Genomic DNA, 19,243 nt, shown 5'->3' on the forward strand with positions numbered 1-19,243 from the left:
ACTGCTGCAAACACACATCTGGAAATGTGGATCCTTGTTGATCCTTTGTCAACCCTGTCCAGCTGGATTTAGCCTGCTCTTTCTACTGTCATACTGACTATGTAATGCTCTCCAAGGTAATCATGCAAGAGCATTGCTGTTTTCTGACGTAATGACTCATTTAGTTTTTCTTTTTGGAGAATCCAGGATGGACCTCCTCGATTCCAGGTGGTTGTAGTTTACAAGGACCGAGCAACTTTGACCCTCGAGACCTCTCCGCCCAGCTCAACATGTCGTGAGAGGGGCTAATGACCCAAAGGAGGGACCCAGTGGAGATAAACTCAGTTGTGGGGGTCTTACAAGGTTGGGAAAGGTTACCCAGAATGCTGTTATTCTTCTTTCGAGTGAGTTAGTGCAGCATTTTTGCCTTTGGTAGCTACATATTGACTGAAACGGCTAATATGATGAGATAGGTCACAGGTCTGATCCCCTAATTTGTTCTTTGATGACAATGCTTTCCTTTTTAGTGGGTGCTAATGTTGAGCTCTTAAATCCTCCTGGGAGAATATGGAGTCACAGTAAAGATGTAGGTTTGTTTCAACAGGACATAAAAATGGTTTTATGGTCAGTGCTGCCATTATCAAAGATTTAATCCAATATGCCTGTCAGGCCTGTGCATGATGAGGTTTCCATGTGCATCTGGGTGAATACTCTGGCAGGCATGACATGTTTTATAGTGGAATTGATGCCCTGCTCAGGAGGCTGTATGTGCGTTCAGTAACATGAGGTGAAGTGGAGGATCAGTAGAAGAGCCCACAGGGTGCTGTGGTTCTGTCAGAATCAGCAGGAGGCTTCCTGTTCGAGCATGTCTACCTAGGTCTGTTTAAAAAAAAAAAAAAACAGATCCACCGCAAGACTAAGGCTGCATGGACGCACAGAGACTCAATTATTCTATATTCTTTTCATCCAGGTCTCTCCCTCAGAACCTGAGACCACATAATTTAAAAGCACGTACAGACGGCTGGCGCTGCACTACTGAACATTTTCTGTAAAATGCATGATCCACATCTGGCAGAGCAATACGTGGACGAAAACACAGAAGAACATTCAGACTTTTTTTTTTTGTTCACGGGAGCCGATGTTTTAACACTCTGCTCCTACGGATGACCTTGGTTTCATTTGTAAAGAAAGTGCTCCCCCTACTGGCAAAATAACAGGAAGCATCAGGGTACAAAGACATGACAAAGTAGAATGTTTCCATATCAAAGTTTATTGCTGACATGCATGTAGAGATCTGATGAAGTAGAAAAATATGTTTTTTATACAAACGTGTTCTCATCTGTACAATTACGCAGTTTTCTGTATCTAGACGCCCATGTCTACCAAGCAGCTTACAACACATTATCCCATTGTGTCTGAACTACACCACATATCATCTCCTACACCAAGTTTCCAAATGAAAAAAGTCAACAATATGTTGGTTTCATACTGAAGACTCAGAGCTTTTTAGAAGGGGGAAAAAACTAATGATCTTCAAATTGTCTTTCAGTTGGCACAGCTTGCAAGTTTAAAATCATGCAACAATCACATCTTTTACACCGAGTTTAACCTCACACTACTTTCATGCTTTTCAGTCCACATTGCAGTTCTATACAACTGTGTAAAACAAACTGTGAATGTGGTACAATCCACTAGCTAAGGTGAAACACTTCTTGATAAGGGGGAGGGGGGGGGGGCAGAATATAACATTTACATCAAGAGTCCATTGAACCTGTAGTCAGGCGTCATGGTGGATGGCCTAGGACACTTTCCACTGACGATCACTTAGCACTCGGTGATAGCTATGGTGTTCATGTAACACCCTCTTTAGATGAAAAATCTAGACTACTACAATACTGGTGTTTACCCATGAAATTCACATTGAGGTGGGAGAAAGCAGACAGCTCTCTTTACATATTATTTTAGCCTCTGGATGTTGTGGTGGATGGCCAACATGGCCCATAATGCACGGCAATCAGCATGTGTTGAAACAGAGTTGGTATCTAACTGGGTGAACTAAATACATTACGACTGACGCAGTAATGACGGTACATATTTACATACTGACCAGCGAGTGCAGCCTTGTGTGGGGATTTGTGGGGATTTGTGGGGGGGATTAATGGCAGGAGAAAAAAAAAAACACAACAAAAAAAACCCTCCTTGAAATCATGATAATGTCTGCGTATAATTTTGTTTTGTGTAAAAAATATAACTATGCAAAAGTCAGTCTTGTTTATTAGTGTAGCTTAAGTTGACCACGGAGTTTGTGACAAAATGGCAAGAAAATGATCAAAGAATCCAAAAATAAGAAAAAAAACACAAGAATAGAGATGCTACTCTTTCAAGGATGTGGCTTTAAAGGAGGAGAACCACTGTCGGAGGTGACAACACGTCTTAAAGCTGAGAGAGCGGAGATCTGGGGCCTGTGTCACTGGCTTTTATGGCGCCTTGTCAACATTTCACGCCCAAAGGACATTTTTCATTTTGCCCTCAATGTCTGTGATACACGCCCCAGTGGTTTGGGGATTCTGGGTGGTGGGGGAGCTACACGAGTGAATAAATAAATCAACATGAAATTACAAAAGGGGAAAAAAAAAGGAAATTTGAAATAAAATCCAGGGCAAATGTTCATGCAATCAGTTTGAATATAAATAGGAAGTGTAGATCGTCTAAAGCAGGTACCAATATGCAAAGGCAGGTAGCAGTGTACAGATGCCTAACAGTCACTGGTTAGTAGCTTTGCCATGGTTTAAAGAAACCCTTTGATACAAGAGAAGAATGCATCCACAGCCTAAAAGACCGAGCAACTACACCTCTGAGTCCGTCTTTTCATTTGTCTATGGAATATTACAGTATCGATTACCAGCCACCAGTACGTCTCTGCATAGAGAGGCTACATGGTGAGAGAACACAAGCATGTACAAGCTGAGCTAGAGATGGGCTTGAGAACGGCAATAGATATGTAATATTTTCTTATCTTAGAAAGCACTCGTGAAAATCACTAAAACATTCAGTCAAGTCCCGTCTTAGCAAAGCCTGTTCAGGTTTTCACAGTGTCTGCACCGAGGCGGGCCAGATAACAGAACACAATGATTGGAGGATAGCTTAAAAAAAAAGTCTGTTACTGTCAGAGGTGAACAGCTTTGACAGCTCTGCAGACTCTTATGTTGCCTGGCCAGAAACACACACGCGCACACACACACACACACGGACACACTTATGGATACTGCAGACTTATCAAAGCGTAGGATGACAGTTCACATTCATACTGAAAAACACTTGTCCCATGATCTGTGTTGATAAAGAGAAACAGGGAAGTTGGAATACCTGGAAGCCATTTGATTCTGAATGAGGCCGTGGGTACCGGTTTTCCTTGGCTAAGAGTAAATCTAAGACATTATTTTTGGCAATAGAAACATGACAGTGCCTGATCTTCACTATAATGGCACTGAGGAAGCGTTACCATCAATATGCCTTGGCAGGGAGGATCCAACAGTGTCTCCCATTCAGTTCTTGGCATTGTGACTTCCAGGTACCTCACACTAGCTGCCTAGACGCTAAAAATAGTTTCCACAGGGATGAGCGAAAGCAGGAGACGATGCATTCTGCAGATATCAAAGGACGCTTGAAAACACACTTTGATATTCAGAATCTTCAATCCAAAAGGTAGGGATAAAATGCTACTTATTAAGGTCAATATGATAAAAAAAGCTTATTCAGATTTTTGAAACCCTTGAAAAAAGGTTTCAAAGCATTATCACTCTGACAGAAAACATTAATGCTTTATGTCACTGGTGGCATCGAGACTCCATTGTTACAATCCCTCGTCTCAGAACAGTGAGCATGGTTTACCAACAGAGAAGAGAGACCGAGAGGTAGATTGATTTGAAGTCAGAGTTACAGAAAGGACCAGTCTGGATCATTGTTGATACAGGAGAGCAGAAGAGGAGGGTGGATATGGAGGTATAGAGAAGTGACATCTGTAATCAAGTGATCTGACTCGAGGCAATACCATTAACCACTGGGAAGAGAAGGGGTTGCTACATGATTCTGGCCCTGTATTGGTCAGGGTATCCAGATTTTCCAGGGGAAAGTGTAATGGGGACATCCCAAAATAAGGAGGAGTAAGGGGGTAAGTCGTCTCTTCAATGAAACCGGGCATGGCCTTGTGTTAGCCCCGTGTGGGACCGTGCCGTCAGGTCAGTTGTACAGTGAGATCTGACTGAGGGTGAGGAAACCTTTGGTTCAGATCTTCTTCCAGAACTTTCCGTGTTTGAACGGAGGATCCGGACATGAGGAGTGAAGTTCTAAATCTGCAGTTTGTTCCGGTACCCTCCTCATGCTGGCTCCACCTAGCTTTCCCATAGCCCCACCCACAAATGGGGCCTGTATGTACCCTGGTTTCAGGCCGGGCCTCCTGCATGTGAGTTCAGTTTTGGGGCCGATGCTCCTCAGTCCTCCCTGGGCTCCACAGTGACTCCCTTGGGAGGTCAGAGGAGCTGAGATGGGTTGTTGTGGACTACTTCCGGAGGAAACGTTGTGCCAAGATGGCAGCGTCTAGCGGGCTGACAGGCTGGGCGTCATGGCCCAGGCGTCTAACAGGTGGAATGCTGCCAAACTGGCGCTTGGTTAGAAAGCTCTTTGTCTCATGGATAGTGTTCTTCTCCTCAGCCAGCAGCAGCTGCTGGCGCATGTAGTTCTCAAACTCGTACTGTGAAGACTCTTCTATCACCTTGGCCTGAAGAGGGGAAAATGTTTTCTGTTTAATGTGCTGCAACAACTGAGAATTAAACACCTTCTTCGAGAATATTTAAGAAGTCAATCATTCTAACAGTCATTGGCTAGAAAACTATTTTTACGGTTTCACTTTCTCTTGGCGGTTATTTTTATGATACTCAGGCTAGAACTGGAATGTCATGTGCCTCCAGTTATTTACCTCTTGCAGATGTTCTGGATGATTGACCTGATCATCAATATCTGGCACCACCTGTAGAGGACCACTCAACGATGAAACAGACTGCCTGTGAAGAAGAAAACACAACAAGGATAGTTTTAACAACAGTGAGCTTTGCAAGTTGAAATGCTCTGTATAGGGTGGTGATGGCAAAACCAAATATAAATATAAATGTCAATCAGTGGAAATGTCATGGCAGCCAGTAACAGCCATTTAACCTTATTTTAACAGGTTTTTTAAGTCTTTGCATGATAAAAGTCATCTTGAGAATCAACCTAAAATGCAACTATAAACACGTCCAGCAGGGGGAGCAATTACCATGAGGCAATGATGCCACTGAGAGACTCCAGCACCTCTCCTGCAGTGAGCCTCTGCTGAGGGTCCAACACCAACAGCTTTCGGATCAGGCACACTGTGTTCTCCGACACACGACCATCCCTGTGAGGAGGTGGAGGGGGACACTTTTTATTTGCAAATATAACAAATTTCAGCAGGTTTTTTTTTTTTTTAATAAAAGCATCTCATAATGCAGGATGAATTAATGCAACAGTTATTTGCAAAAACATGTAAGGAATCCAATTATTACACATATCAACACAAAATGTCACATGCACAGGACAAGTACTCACTCTGGGATGGAGTACTCTGCGGCCTTGATCTTCCGAAAGAGCTCTTGAGGTATGCTGTCATAAAAGGGGAACTGGCCATACAGCATGGTGAACAGGACCACGCCAAGAGCCCACATATCACTGGGTTTACCCCGATATGGCCGACCTGGAGACATGTAGGAGAAGGGATAGGGGTCAGTGTTTGATATCAATGAATAAGGAACTTGCTATGTTTGCAACAGCATGCTTTTAAATCTATATCTCTCCACAATAAGGGTAGGTACTAGAGTTTGCAATCAACATTTGCTCGCTCAAATGTTGCAGTTTATTACAGTATGACTTAGGGGTGATCAACTCTATAACAAGCTCAATTCATGTCACTTAACAGGGTCTTGTGATTAAAAAAATGAGCAAAAAAACAAACAAGAGATGACTCCACATCCATTATATTTCCTAGAAATTGTCCAGCACACTGGTCCCCGGGTTGCTAATGTGGCCGTGGATCTTTGATGAATAAACTGGAGCTGCTATGTGTGGACCGTCATGGCTGTGCATGACCATAGGCAGTGTTATTACAGCCAGGCAGGCGGTAGTAACAGCAGCAGGCAATTATGTTCAAGCTTGTGACACACACACACACACAGAGAGGGGAGGGAAGGGGATGGGGGTTGATGGGAGTAGTTTCCCTACAGTGAGTCATCAGTGTGTGAGTCACTGAAGCTCTGTTTAATTGTGTGCCTGTCACGTTATGCTGATATACACGCCCGGGTTTTATTTACAGCGCGATCGTTTGGAAGGGAACATTGCTGTTCCTAATTATTCGGTTTAGTTGTGTACATTTTGCAGGGCAATGCTTTGAAAACCAATCTTCGAGTGAACAGAGATGGGTCTACAATGGAAATGCATGTTAAAGTATAACCTCAAATGGTGTGTGGGGCACATTTACTCTGATTCTGAGAATCGTGAAGCAGTAAACAAAAAAAAAGTAACAATAAAAATGTGTTTCTGCTTTTTTTTTTTATAGACAATAGGCATTTCTTGCAAAGCCAAAAGTAGCTTCCTCTGCAGACCATACCCTGACAAAAATGCAAAATCACCGTGATTACACAAAGACAAAAAAAGAAGCTATTCCTGGTGTTGGGCAGTCCGAGATTGCAACATACTTTATTTCTTTTTGACTAATAACCGGAAAACAAACTTAGACTTACTGATTACCGTCATGCAATTCTCTTCCCGGGTATCACTTAGACCCAGATCAGTCTTCTAACTAGGAATCTCTTGTCTGACATCACAAAAGATTGAGTGTAATATGCAGGTAACACGCTATGCATCATTTTTTTCACATCTTCAAGAGGATGATGGCAAATCTAGGGCAGTACAGAAGATTTTCACACCTGTCCGGTGTGCAGGTCATTCACATTAGAAAACCAGGTGTGACTGTTGTATTAACGGTTTTAAAAGTGACAAAAGCTGTATGATGCTGACCCTCTGTGACTGCATGTCAGAATCAGAAAGCAGCTCTTCAGCAACTGTCTGAAAATAACTTTCTTTGATGTACATATTGTCCTTTTAAATAAAAAGACATGCAGCCAATTCATCCGTTTTTCACTCACCACTTAGTACATCAGGGCTGATGTAAGCAGGACTTCCTCGCTGGTCTTTGAGCAGGTCGTCCTCGCTCACCAGGTGCTTTCCCAGGCAGAAGTTGGTGATGGTGATTCTGTGAGTTCTAAAAGCAAACACACATGCGAGCAAACAATAAATACCTTATTATACTTCGGATTTTGAGTCAGTGCTCTGTTCTATAACTTGATACAAACACATAGCAGTCATAGTCATCATAACGAATGTAAACTCAAATCATGGAAGTAAACACAGACTGACGGAGACAGGGAGAACTCGCTAGCATGCCTTGTTGTTTTAATAATATTGCGGTTCACTGGGCCTTAAAAAACATCAGTATCACAAGACTGCCAGTTATAAAACACAGTGTACACCCCCGTCTTAGTGGAAGGAAGTCTCCAATCTTCTGAAGTTAGACTTGCAGTAAAGATATACCAATCTTCACCACATCCCTTCCAAGGTCTTTCATCTCATATTCATTTAAAACTATCCCTCTTTAATATTGTAATTTTCAACTTGCATGTTTGAGTTCAGGGAAATAAATCTATGAAATGTGTTGAATCAAAGTTTTCCAGTGTCCTACATAATGCGTGTGGTATAGCTACTATAGTACTATAGGATACATCACATCCTTCCAGCATGCTATATTCTAGACTCCTTATGCTACTGGTCATCTGCACAGAGCCCTTCTAACAGTGCATTAGTTTTATCTGCAGGAGACTGCATACTCCAGTACACTACATTAGAGGTTTATGAAGATAACTCTTTTTAATGAGAAACTGCTTTTTTCTCCTCTTCCTGAAAATGCTTTATGGAATAAAGTAAGTACATTATAATCAAAATTCCTGCGTAAGATGATGGCTGTCTTTATATATGTGGCTCAGAACATTTTGGAGAACACGACTAATCCACTGGCTTCAAAGTCTGAGGAGACCTACTGCGATTAACAGAGACGTTTGATTAATTTGGTTTCTGTGGAAACAATGTGGCACAATAAGATTTTCTCTGAGTCATCAAGGTGAACGTGTAATGTGGTGAAACCAAATGAATAAAGGCTGAAAGGACTATGGACTGTTCTATATCAGTTTGTTCTCATTGAGAAAATGAAAAAAAGAAAGCACTTTGACAAACATATGACTCAACCTGTGGTTTGGGATAATTATCTCGATGACTAAGCCTGCAATGTGATGGGCTGGCAAACAAATATATAGAGCTCATTTCAAATATGCACAAAACAGGCAACTTCAATTGCACCCATGCACTCAGTCCCATGGGAAGGCACGCACACACAGAAATGCACACAGAAGCACATCACGACAGTCTAGAGCCTGGGTCCGCTCCAGATCACGCTTCTCACCCACATCCGCTTTCTGAAGAGCCTGAGGTCAACAGCTTCCCCTATTCTGTCTCACTTTCACACCCTGCTCCATCACATACACAAACACTCGCCGCTCCCATTACAGAGTCTGGAGCCAATTTCTGTCCAACACTCAATTTCCAACCAAACACTCCAGTCTCAGTCGTCCGTAAGAACATTCAGTTCACATCATTTCCTGCTTCTTATGTGATCCAACCCTTCAACCCCTTTTGTGATCGAAGCCTTTATAAGCATACAGTGATCTGTATACTTGTGATCTGCACAAGGGTACGCCACAGGAACAGAGTGCAATGCTTCAAGGACCCTCAACATAAAAGCTTCCTTCATAGAGGAGTCTGTTCTTTTGTCTGTGTGCATCACGACCCAGGCTTCTATTCTTGCACCGGAGATTGGGTAAATGAAATTGCATGTTTGCCTCGTGAGGCAAGGGTCCCTGAGGACTGAAGAGAGACCGCACCGTCTCTGCTTCCTGGTCACATGACCCCCGGGTAAATCAGGAAACCAGAAACCCAAACGGCCCCCATGACTTCTCCGCACTGCCTGTAACATTTTGCTGAAAATACACCAAGCTGACGAGAAAGGAGGTTAAACACAGGGCAGCTTCTACAGAGGACAGCAAATTCAACTTCTCAGAACTCAGAACTAAAGATTTTCATGGTTTTACTAGGAGTTCATCTTTCCTGTAGTCAATGTTTTTGTGCTAATTAAAGTGTGACTGGATTATGACTTTAACTTGTTTAATATTATTGTTTTGGAAAACAACAACAACAACAAAATGGTCCCAAAAACATTACCCAAACTTGTAATTCAGACATAACGTGTCAAATAATCCAAGTTTTGTGAATTGACAGAAATTCTGTGGAAAAAAATAAGAACAAATCAAGACAAAAATAGACTCAACACCTTGCCTTGGTGGTCTATTAATGTCCCCTCAAGAGTACCGCTGAAGTTTCGGAAGTCAGCGACCCCATAGATTGATTTACGACATCCTGCTTTCATAACAGCTGGCTCTGCAAGAGGAAATCGCATCATTCTTGCATAAACTGCTGAGCTTTGTGATGCCTTCTGTGCATTTCCCACAGTGACGCCAAGGAGCAGGGGAGGAGAGGGGATTTTGGGACCGTTCTGCATTTAAATTGGCGGTACCCTTCACATACTGACTTGCACAGTCACACACACATCCAGGGTAGAGTGAGAGAGGAAATACGCAAGCACGCAAAAGAATGATGCATAAAGTACACAGGAAAAGTGAAATTCAGAGAAAGGACGTGACAAAAGGGATAGAACAATAAGACGACTGAAGCAGGAAAGGGATTGTGTTGTAAGAGAACACCAACAAAAAGCAGAGTACAGGGTGAAAAAGATGATGACTATGTGAGTGCATGTGTGTGTGTGTGTGAGTGAGAGAGAGTGTTGTGAGTCAGCTCTGAGCTATGGGGCCCTTGGCAGGCTTCTCCTTTGTCTCCAGCTGGGACGGAGTGTTCCACTAGTCTGCTCTTCGCCCGGCTACCGTTCTCCTCTGGCCAAAACACTCTCCTGTTTCATCATCAACACCGGTCTACTACTGCTGCTGCTGCTGCTGCTGCTGCTGCTGCTGCTGCTGCTGCTGCTGCTGCTGCTGCTGCTGCTGCTGCTGCTGCGGTGGGCAACAGGCTTTGATGCCTGAATTGTGTATGTGTTGAAAAGATAAGCCTGACTCGTGACATCTCAATGCTCATACTCAGACACGTATCGCATGAGAAGTGACCAAGAACAGTGTGAGATAAGCCTATGAATACACCCATTTTTGCATGATGCAAGCTCGATGTTCCGATACAAGAGTGAGTGTGTGTGTGTGTGTAAGCAAGTGTAGGAACTGAATTAGTGTGTGTGTGGGTGTTAGTCATGCCACACTAAATGAGAAGACTGGCTTTGTGGGATGATTATCAGTCTCCAAGAATGTGCGTGCAGAGTTAACCTTCTATAGGTTAAATAGAAGACCTGGCTGACTCATCTTAGAAAACTTCATATTAAAAAGCAGGTAGGAAGCTGATATAGCAGCGTTCATGCTGTGAGAGAGTGGTTTCACCCACTGGATACACTCACACAATCCCTCTTATATACTCTGTAGGTATTGTGCTTGGAGAGGGCTTTACAGTCAAGTACTTTCTGACCTTAGGAGATCTTACCGGCGCCCTGCAGGCTCTAAAACCTTACTTTGGTACACCCACCCTAAAAACTTTCACACCAAGAACAAAGCAATTGAATATTTTTGCACCAGAGTCTAGTTCACCCTCCACTTCTAAAAAAATAAAATAAAAAATCCAACCATGGGGACTGAATCATCAGCTTTTACTCAACACACAGACACAGTCTCAAAGGCAGGCACAAGGGGGGGAAAGGCTTTAGGTTCTTAAAACTGATCTCTCGCTTAGTCTGAGAATGTGACCCCTACTCGGGTTTAAAGCCAAATGAACATGGGATACAGGCTGCTGGGGCCGGATGAGGCCTCTCACACACGTGAGCTGGGACAGAATGACTTAATGGAAGGCTAAAATGACTGACTGAACTGACCCGGTATAACAGGAGAGGTTACTGGCCAGCTCACTGATTGACAAGGCTGAATGAGTGGAAGCCGTTCTTACCGTTTGTTCAGCACCATGTTTCCCAGCTTGAGGTCTCTGTGTACGATGTTTTTCTGCATGCAGGAAAGAGGAAAAAAAGTTTTGAGTTAACTTGTACATTGTGAATCACTGGTATCAAAACAATCCGTTTGTTTTTGAAAGTGGCACACAAGTATGGGAGATGAGTAACCAGAGAGGATGTGCAACAGGATAACAATAACAATAACAAAGCCATTTTTCGTACAGTTGACAAAAACACTCTAGTATCCAAGCACTCTTCTATGATGAACACAGGAACTTGTTTACAGCGCTGTGTTATTTTTTTCCAGATTACATTTATTTATTTTTTGATAAAGTGTTTTTCTATTTAAGCACATTTAGCATCACAAATAGTGACCATTTATCCGCTGGATAAAAAAAATATCACTTGAATAAAACGCATAATTTTAATAGGAGATAGTAAAATATGCAGTTAAAGAAAAAAAGCATAATGAAAAAAATCTATTTCAGGCTTTGTTCTCCTGACTTATAGAAGTCAACTATTGGATAATTCTCTGATCTAAATGTAGCGGGTTGTGTTGAATACAGCATGACTGTGTGTACATTGAGGAGGAACTTGGCTCCACAACACAAACACAGAGAGCGGGGGACGCAAGTATGCCCGTAAATGGCAACAAAACATACTGGCACAGACTTTTCGTCTTCGATGTTGTGAGAATATTCATAGCTTTTAAGATAAAGCTGTTTCTTTATTCATTGCGACCTATTTCAAGCTAATTCCTGGATAGCTTGCTATTAAAATTAAATAATCTGTGAAACATACTGTAAGTTCCTCAACACTTTACCATTTTTTTTGAGAGTGTAGAATATGATGGAGAACTAATCTGCTTTGTCATGTATTCATCCACACTGGTCCATCTTGGACTCACCTTGTGAAGGGCCTCCACCACACGCACCACATCATAGAAGATGACGATGGCCTCGCGCTCGCTCAGCCTCTTCTCCTTTATGACGTAATGCTGGAGGTTTATTAGGTCTGCCGTCTTATCACTGAAGTCGTGAGCACACAGGCAGTCCAACACGAGGCAGATCCGCTTTTTCATCTTGCGTACTTTGTTTGCCTCCACGTCCTCCACTATTTCATAGGCTCGATCCTGGAAAAAAAAATAACATCAAAAAGAAGTGTGAGCAGCTTCCCTTAGGATGGTGCTCACCTTGTGAGTGGATTAAGCTGTTGATGTATCTTTAGGGCACTTTGCAACAGCATCCAATCAATATAACTCCAGGCATCTATGAATGCATCAAACTGAATTGATTCCTTTGCTATAGTGGCTCAACAAGCTGATTCATTCAGCTGAGAAAGACAAAAATTCAAACTGGGAAGAGGCCATTAATCCCTGCAAGTAGCCATAAATATGAAACATCCACCCCTCCACTCTGGGTGGTGGAGGACGAATAACAAAAGGTCATTCTTCGTCTACCAACTGCAGTAGAAGCAGAGTCACCGCTTCTCATTGATTTCTGTATCAGGTTGTCAGAGGTTTTTCTTTAGATGCAGTCAGCACCTCTGAAAGCGTACATTATTAACTGGTTCTCTCACAGTGGAGATGCACTATAATAATCCAATCAATATTGCAGGCCTAAATGAATCAGAGTGCATCGCTCAATGTTGCTATTCTGAGAACACCAGCAGAATGGAGGAGACAGGATGTGAAAGAGAGACAAAGGAGGAAAATGCAGAGAGAGAAAGAGAGAGAGAAAAAAGGCAGATGGAACAATAACAAAGTTAGAGGAGGAGGCAGACGGGAAAACAGGTGAGGGTGGGGGTTGCTCATTGTGAATGAGTGGGGATGTGAATAGAAATCACTGCAGATAAATATGTCTCTTCACTTCTCTAACGAAACAAGCCTATTAAAGAAAGTGCAAGCCGCTAGCTGGACTACTGCTAACTCACATCTGCTACTGCTGAGCTGATATTAGAGCATGCTGTTACTTGTACTAGTGTGGTGATGCTATAATTTGAGATGAATAGAAAGAAAGAGAAACTTCTCTGTGGTAATAATGATGCATTTATCATGTTGAATTCTTCGCCCACACAGTGCAGAGTTACATAATACATGAAAAGTACAGGAGACTCTCCCTCTCTACCACCAGTGCACATTCTTAACCGTTTACGTACGATGTATCTGTGAACAGAAATTTAATTTATTGCACGTGTTCGATTACCTGGAATAGGCCGTGATGGTGGACCACACCATCCTGGTTGTGCAGCAGAGACAGGAGGGAGTACTCTGTGTGCAGCAGCATCTTTCCCTGCCTCTCCTCCTGAGTTTCCCCTGCAGAGTCCACTCGCTCCTCTAGCGTCAGGATCTGCCGTAACCACACGAGAGTAGAGCAAACATTAGAGGTCACAAGACAAGAGCTCATGCAGGATCAGACGGCGGAAATAGAGCTTTATCTATTTAGTATAAAGCTAATCTTCAGTCCCGACACTACACCTTTAAAAAGACAGGAAGACATGACATTCACTTACATCTGCTTGGCATTTAACAGGAAGTTTAAATGTTCTCTTGAGGTGGAATAACAGGGCTGCAGCTCAGTCTAATATACTAAAGCGATGTAAACTTGCTGTGCAGCACACACTGAGTGCTGGAGTCACGAGTATTAGGGAAGGGTCCTGCACTGACTCACTACATGGTCATGAGGGTTAAAACCAGACATTCCAGGTGGGGCGCTACCTTCCTCCCTACGCTTTAACCCCTTCTGTATCCTCGACCTCTTGTGTAACAGACACTGGATAGCCCCAATAAACACATTGCCCGGCTGAGGATTTGTTGTTTGCACCAGACTGAACGGGGGGCAATAAAATGAACAACAACAGAGAAGGGTCAAAGGTTCAGCTGACTTCTGGACACCATAGCTCTGCTAAATGGCATGTTTAATATATCATTGAGCCATGTAGAAAACCCAGTACAAACAAAAAGAAATCCCCTTCAGACTTACTTTGAGCTGGTAGAAGTCATCTGTGCCATCTTTTCTGGCCAGACACTGCACTATGCTGGGCACTGGTGAGTTGCCCAGACGAGGCCCTGCAAGGATAAGAAGAAGGAACAGCTGCATGACCAAAAGGCACGCTACATGCTGGAGTGTGTGCTCGCACTGCAACTCATTAAGGGCTCCATGTGCACGCACCCACCCATTAACACCCCTTAGTGTAATGTTTTCTTTGGCACTCTGAATTGCAAATAGTGAAGGAGTTGTGCTTTAGAAAACATAGAAGTTTGAAATTTTGGCAGAAAGAAACACATTTTCCAGCGGGAGGAAATAACCTTGCTCCAACACAGGCAAAGACCTTTCTGGCCGATGTCATGGGGATCAGCAAAATTCTTCACATTCTTGTCTCAGGCGTGCGTCCACACACAGACACCCCACGTCTCCCACATTTACACCCAAACACATATTCCTTAACCAAGTCCCTGCACTACACATCATCAGAAAAACAGTACATTATCATCAGTACAGAAATTTAAGTTTTTTTTTGAGAAGTCTGTCGATTCTTTTTGGAGCTTGTGCAAGCTCAAGCAGCTTCCTTACCAAGGATGAAGGGCCCGGCTCTCTTGGCGTTATTGCCAGATATCCCTGGACATTGCAGCTTGCTGGCCCTGCCTGATGTCTCTCCAGCTCCCCTCTCCGACGAGCGCCGCTTCGACATAGTGGAGCTCTGTGGGGGAATTGATCAGATTAGTACACAGGATAAAGATAAGAGAGTTAAAGAGTATGTGCATACACATGACTACAAGAACAAAACTGACAACAACTGACTAAAGAGAACCACTATCATAAAGACAAACTGTTTTTCATGCATTACAATACTTAAATTAAATGTATGCACATTAGAATTATACCAAAAGCTAAAGCTGTGGTCCAACAGGCCGGTTGCAGTACAGGGATTAGTGAACAGAAGTAAAAGAGGTACATTTCAGGGCAGCTCCTCCCAGCCTATTTTAAATATCCCTCCCACACATTTACCAACACCTCAGTGTGAATTTGAGGCCATTACTGGTCCATTCAGAATGATGGCTGCTGGCGTCAAGGGTGACACCTCAGATTGAATCTCCCCAACAGGCAATGTGCCACAATCTGCAATTCAAATGACAAATGCTCTCATGTAAATGCATTGCATTGGCATAACATTCTTTAAAGAGAATAGGCCTTTTTTCACTTGTGTCTCAGCCCTGACTGAACCATGTATCCATCTTTAGCTCTTCCTGCTGCAGCGGACATGGGCTTAGAAAATCCTTCCGCCCTTAATCTGTGCGTTTTATCTCAAAATCTGTAGAGCCGGCTTATCTGCATAGACCTTCCTCTGAGAGGACATGCGTGTTGGAACAGGACTGAAACAAACAAACAAAAAACAGCCAAGCCCTTACACTATGATAAGGAACTAGATTCACATGTCAGAAGAACCAGTGACACATCATCATTACACAAACCGCCTTAACTGCCGCAGCAGATCTACCTCCTAGAACTCGGAGAGCAAGAGGTATGCTTTGTTTACGGATACTGAGTTCCAATGTGATGAAACCCCATCTGTTTCCTGTAACAGGGAAGTAGTGCCTTGAACCGAAAGGAATGATTCACCCTGCTGTCGTCCCCAGATTCCATTGGACAGAAATGCTGAATGTCTAGGTGATGACACCAATAAGAGTGTATAATCTACCCTCAAGCTTCTTGCATGTGCAGCATTTTCAAGTGAAAAACAAAAATCCGATCATTGAAGTCAGATACGCGAAAACAAACAAGCTAAACTGGGGTAAAAGGGCCCTACACTTATGGCGCACTGTCGTTATTCTGGTTAGCTACACAAGAGCGGTGATTCATTCAAATAAAATCCAACGCACTACGTACACTAAACCTTGAGTTGGGAGCTGACACACATGAAACTTCAGAATAATTGACTAATCCTGCAAGAGGAAAGAGCAAAGAACCTTCATATTTTTTAATGAATTAGGCTCTTCCTTTCCCAAAGCGCATCGTGAGCCACTCGCCAGTTGGCGTTTTTGGGCAGCGAGGAGCCAGGACAGTTGGCAGTCAGTATGGGCTGGTATGAATTCTCACTTCCATGAGGCTTTTTGTGATCCCAGACAGCAGACAGTGTCATCATGTCTCTCGCCCATCTGTCTCCATCTCCACTAGTCATCACCCACTGAGTCTGATGAGCTGAGGTTTTCTGACAGCATTTATGGCACAAGCCAGAGTGACACCAAGTCACGCTGCCAATAGTGAGAGAACATCTTACTCTAAAGCACACATGGCAAAGCAATGGATAATCCAGTGGCCAAAGTGGTTTGCAGAATTAACAGTGTACGGCTTCAAGTACTGCCAGATAAATACACTTCAAATTGTGTACTACAGGGGCTGGTAGATTGAGAAAAATATGCCATAATTAAAAAGCATTTCATCAGTGGTCATTTTGCACAATATTATAAGGTCATCTTTGACTGCACCTTTCAATCCCTGTAGCTGCATATTTGGAATAATAAAAAAAAACTACAAATCCATGCACTTTGGACTCATAACACTATAGTGACTCATTCAAAGAGACTGCTACACAACACACTGAAATTGCACCAAAGGCTATTTGTCTACCTACTAAACACAAGCCGTAGTGCTGTCGAGCCAGCCCCTGACACATCTAGAAAGCAAAGGTCAATGCAACCAACTAATGCACACTGACCTAAATGACATCAGCGCGATGACAGCACACAGCTATCCTTTTCTGACACGGCTGTGCCTCTCTGCACAGCCAGCGATCTGGCAAGCAAGACTGCCTCTGCCTCTGACTGTACCAGAGGGAGGACAAGAACAGATACAGCCTCTGAATCATATCACACAAAAGGAGGAGAGACACGCTGCCGGTTGCCCACGAGAAATGTGGGTTCCTGAAATAGAATCAGAACAAAACAACCACGTAGGTGTCTCAAGATCCACCCACCCAGACTCAATGCCACTTGTCTGGCTCTGCAAGAACAGCTTGATTGCATTATCAAGTACCAGAATGGACAAAGAAAACATAAGCACAGTAGAGCAGGTAGTAAACACACATGTGGGTAAGAAAACCTGAAGGGACGATAAAGCGAGACAGAGAGATACAGAGAGAGTGCGAGAAAGTATGATCCAGATCAACCAATGGACATACACCCATTGACAAAACACAAAAGCCACGACAAAGAGGTGAAGCAACTGGAAGGTCATACACACGTCAATCCTGCTGCCTGAGCGAAATGTCAATCAATCATGTTAGGTCAGAGTAAAACACACACGCAAGGCTTTCAAGCGCACAGTTGATGATTGCATTGCTACAACAGCAACTGCAACAACAGCTCTGTGTACACAAGGTCACATTATAAAAATCACAAGACGAACATTATTATTCGGTATGCACCCGGGTCTGTCACACGTTGTTTGGTGCCATTTTGCGACCACAGGGTCTGGACACAACAGTCAGTCCTGGCAGCGTATACAGTGTAAACCACCCGAGTAGTAGAGTAAAAAAAAAAGCTGACGTTATGCCTTACAACTTTTGCTAAACCACTGCAGGAACAGTTAATAACTTGCGGTACAAGGTGCTTCTGTGTTTTACCGACAACCATTGCAATTTAGTCACAGATAGACGTCTAAAACACGAACTGCACGTCTGACTGAGGAGGCTATTTAAATGTACGCAAACGTTTATATTATCATACGGTGTATATTGACGTATGATAGCGGGGAAAAAAACCCTGCTAGAGTGCACTTACACACTAATTAAGACAACAAAGCTGACTAAATTCCTCGGCTAAAGGCGCTACCATAGTTTCAAGCACGCCGGCCACACAAAGGGGACACAAACCGGAGTTAGGCTTTCTGTGCAAAGTATACAGAGCAGGCTTTATCTAACACATGCTACGGCTATTTCGGTATTTATTAATGCGTGCAGGAGAGTTAATATAATGATTGCTGGCGAGCGACGTTAGCTTACGCTAAGCCGGGGGCTACAGAGCAGCCGGGAGGCCATTTAAACAAAGTATCGTTAGGTAACATTACAGCTGGCTAGCCTGGATAGCACTGTAGTCGCCACTCGCTTACCTCGAGCCAAAACCGCCGGGTAAAGTCTGCGTCGTCCGCTTACAACGAGGTCATTTCTCGGGTAAAAGCTGTGGTGGATGTGCGGAGCTTGTCGCTTAAACAGCAGAGACCACAGAGGGCTGGTTTCGGGTTGTTTAGCCTCTGTTACCGAAATGAGCAATTAAGGAAAAGCCTCCGCTCTTCGCTGATCGCATCTTTCCACAGCGACAGCGCCACCTGACAACGGAAATGACGCACATAACTTATTTGATTGACAGCTGCGCTCGACCAATGCGGGCACCTCTCTGATTTTTTTCCCTAGTAAATGGTTTCGCGTTGATGATGAAATTATTTGCATGATAAAAGTTGCCAAATCAAACACATTACATCATAGTTGCATTTAAAGGAAATGTGAATTTTACAGTTAACGTGATATAACAACATGCAAATGTCTCACAATATTACAGTTTATTTGTTATCATGTAAGGCTTCACATTAACATTAATAATATAGCCTAATTAAAGTGACGAATTGTCTGAGAGCATACAATCATCGATTAAGCTCTTTGTTTAGTTTTACTAGACAGAGCAGTAAACATGAAACAAACTAAATAACCAGTCCCATAATATCACATAGAAAGGGAATTTTGATTTGTGGCTAAAACATTGCCTCATGGAAGGATCGCACTAGATAGCCTACAATTAAAAAGTATTAGATTTTTAATTTTAGACACCAGTATTTCATTCAAACAATCGGTAAGGGTTTCATTGCTGACACACAACCATCAGTTTAGCTCACTTAAAAGTCAAAAGTCATACTCATTTGCTCAGCAAGCCCACTTCTGTTCCTAATTTAGAGCCCCGGTTAATCTTAAATTCCACCCACAGCTACCAGTTTCAAACCAGTGGGCAGGTGTGATAGGCAGAGAGATCAACCTAAATAGCAGTGTACT

The 19,243-nt window shown here is 43.1% G+C and overlaps 1 protein-coding gene across 2 annotated transcripts; it reads right to left on the reverse strand.

Annotated features, from left to right (window-relative positions):
* Positions 1-1,229: 1,229 nt before the first annotated feature.
* Positions 1,230-18,522, reverse strand: stk40 (serine/threonine kinase 40). 2 transcript variants are annotated; one of them, XM_061050160.1, is made up of 11 exons: positions 18,313-18,522; positions 14,779-14,905; positions 14,188-14,273; positions 13,411-13,554; positions 12,114-12,338; positions 11,206-11,258; positions 7,194-7,309; positions 5,602-5,746; positions 5,291-5,410; positions 4,955-5,039; positions 1,230-4,756 (listed from the first exon to the last, which is right to left on the reverse strand). In XM_061050160.1, the coding sequence occupies exons 2-11, from the start codon at positions 14,894-14,896 to the stop codon at positions 4,538-4,540; spliced, it is 1,311 nt and encodes a 436-aa protein (XP_060906143.1). In that variant the 5' UTR covers positions 14,897-14,905; positions 18,313-18,522; the 3' UTR covers positions 1,230-4,537. The 2 variants fall into 2 exon arrangements, with proteins under 2 accessions (XP_060906143.1, XP_060906144.1); XM_061050161.1 differs by lacking the exon at positions 18,313-18,522 and adding an exon at positions 16,922-17,043.
* Between the last annotated feature and the right edge of the window lie 721 nt (positions 18,523-19,243).

This window comes from Labrus mixtus, chromosome 11 (genome assembly GCF_963584025.1).
Source record: "Labrus mixtus chromosome 11, fLabMix1.1, whole genome shotgun sequence".
In the NCBI taxonomy this organism is placed as follows: Eukaryota; Metazoa; Chordata; class Actinopteri; order Labriformes; family Labridae; genus Labrus; species Labrus mixtus.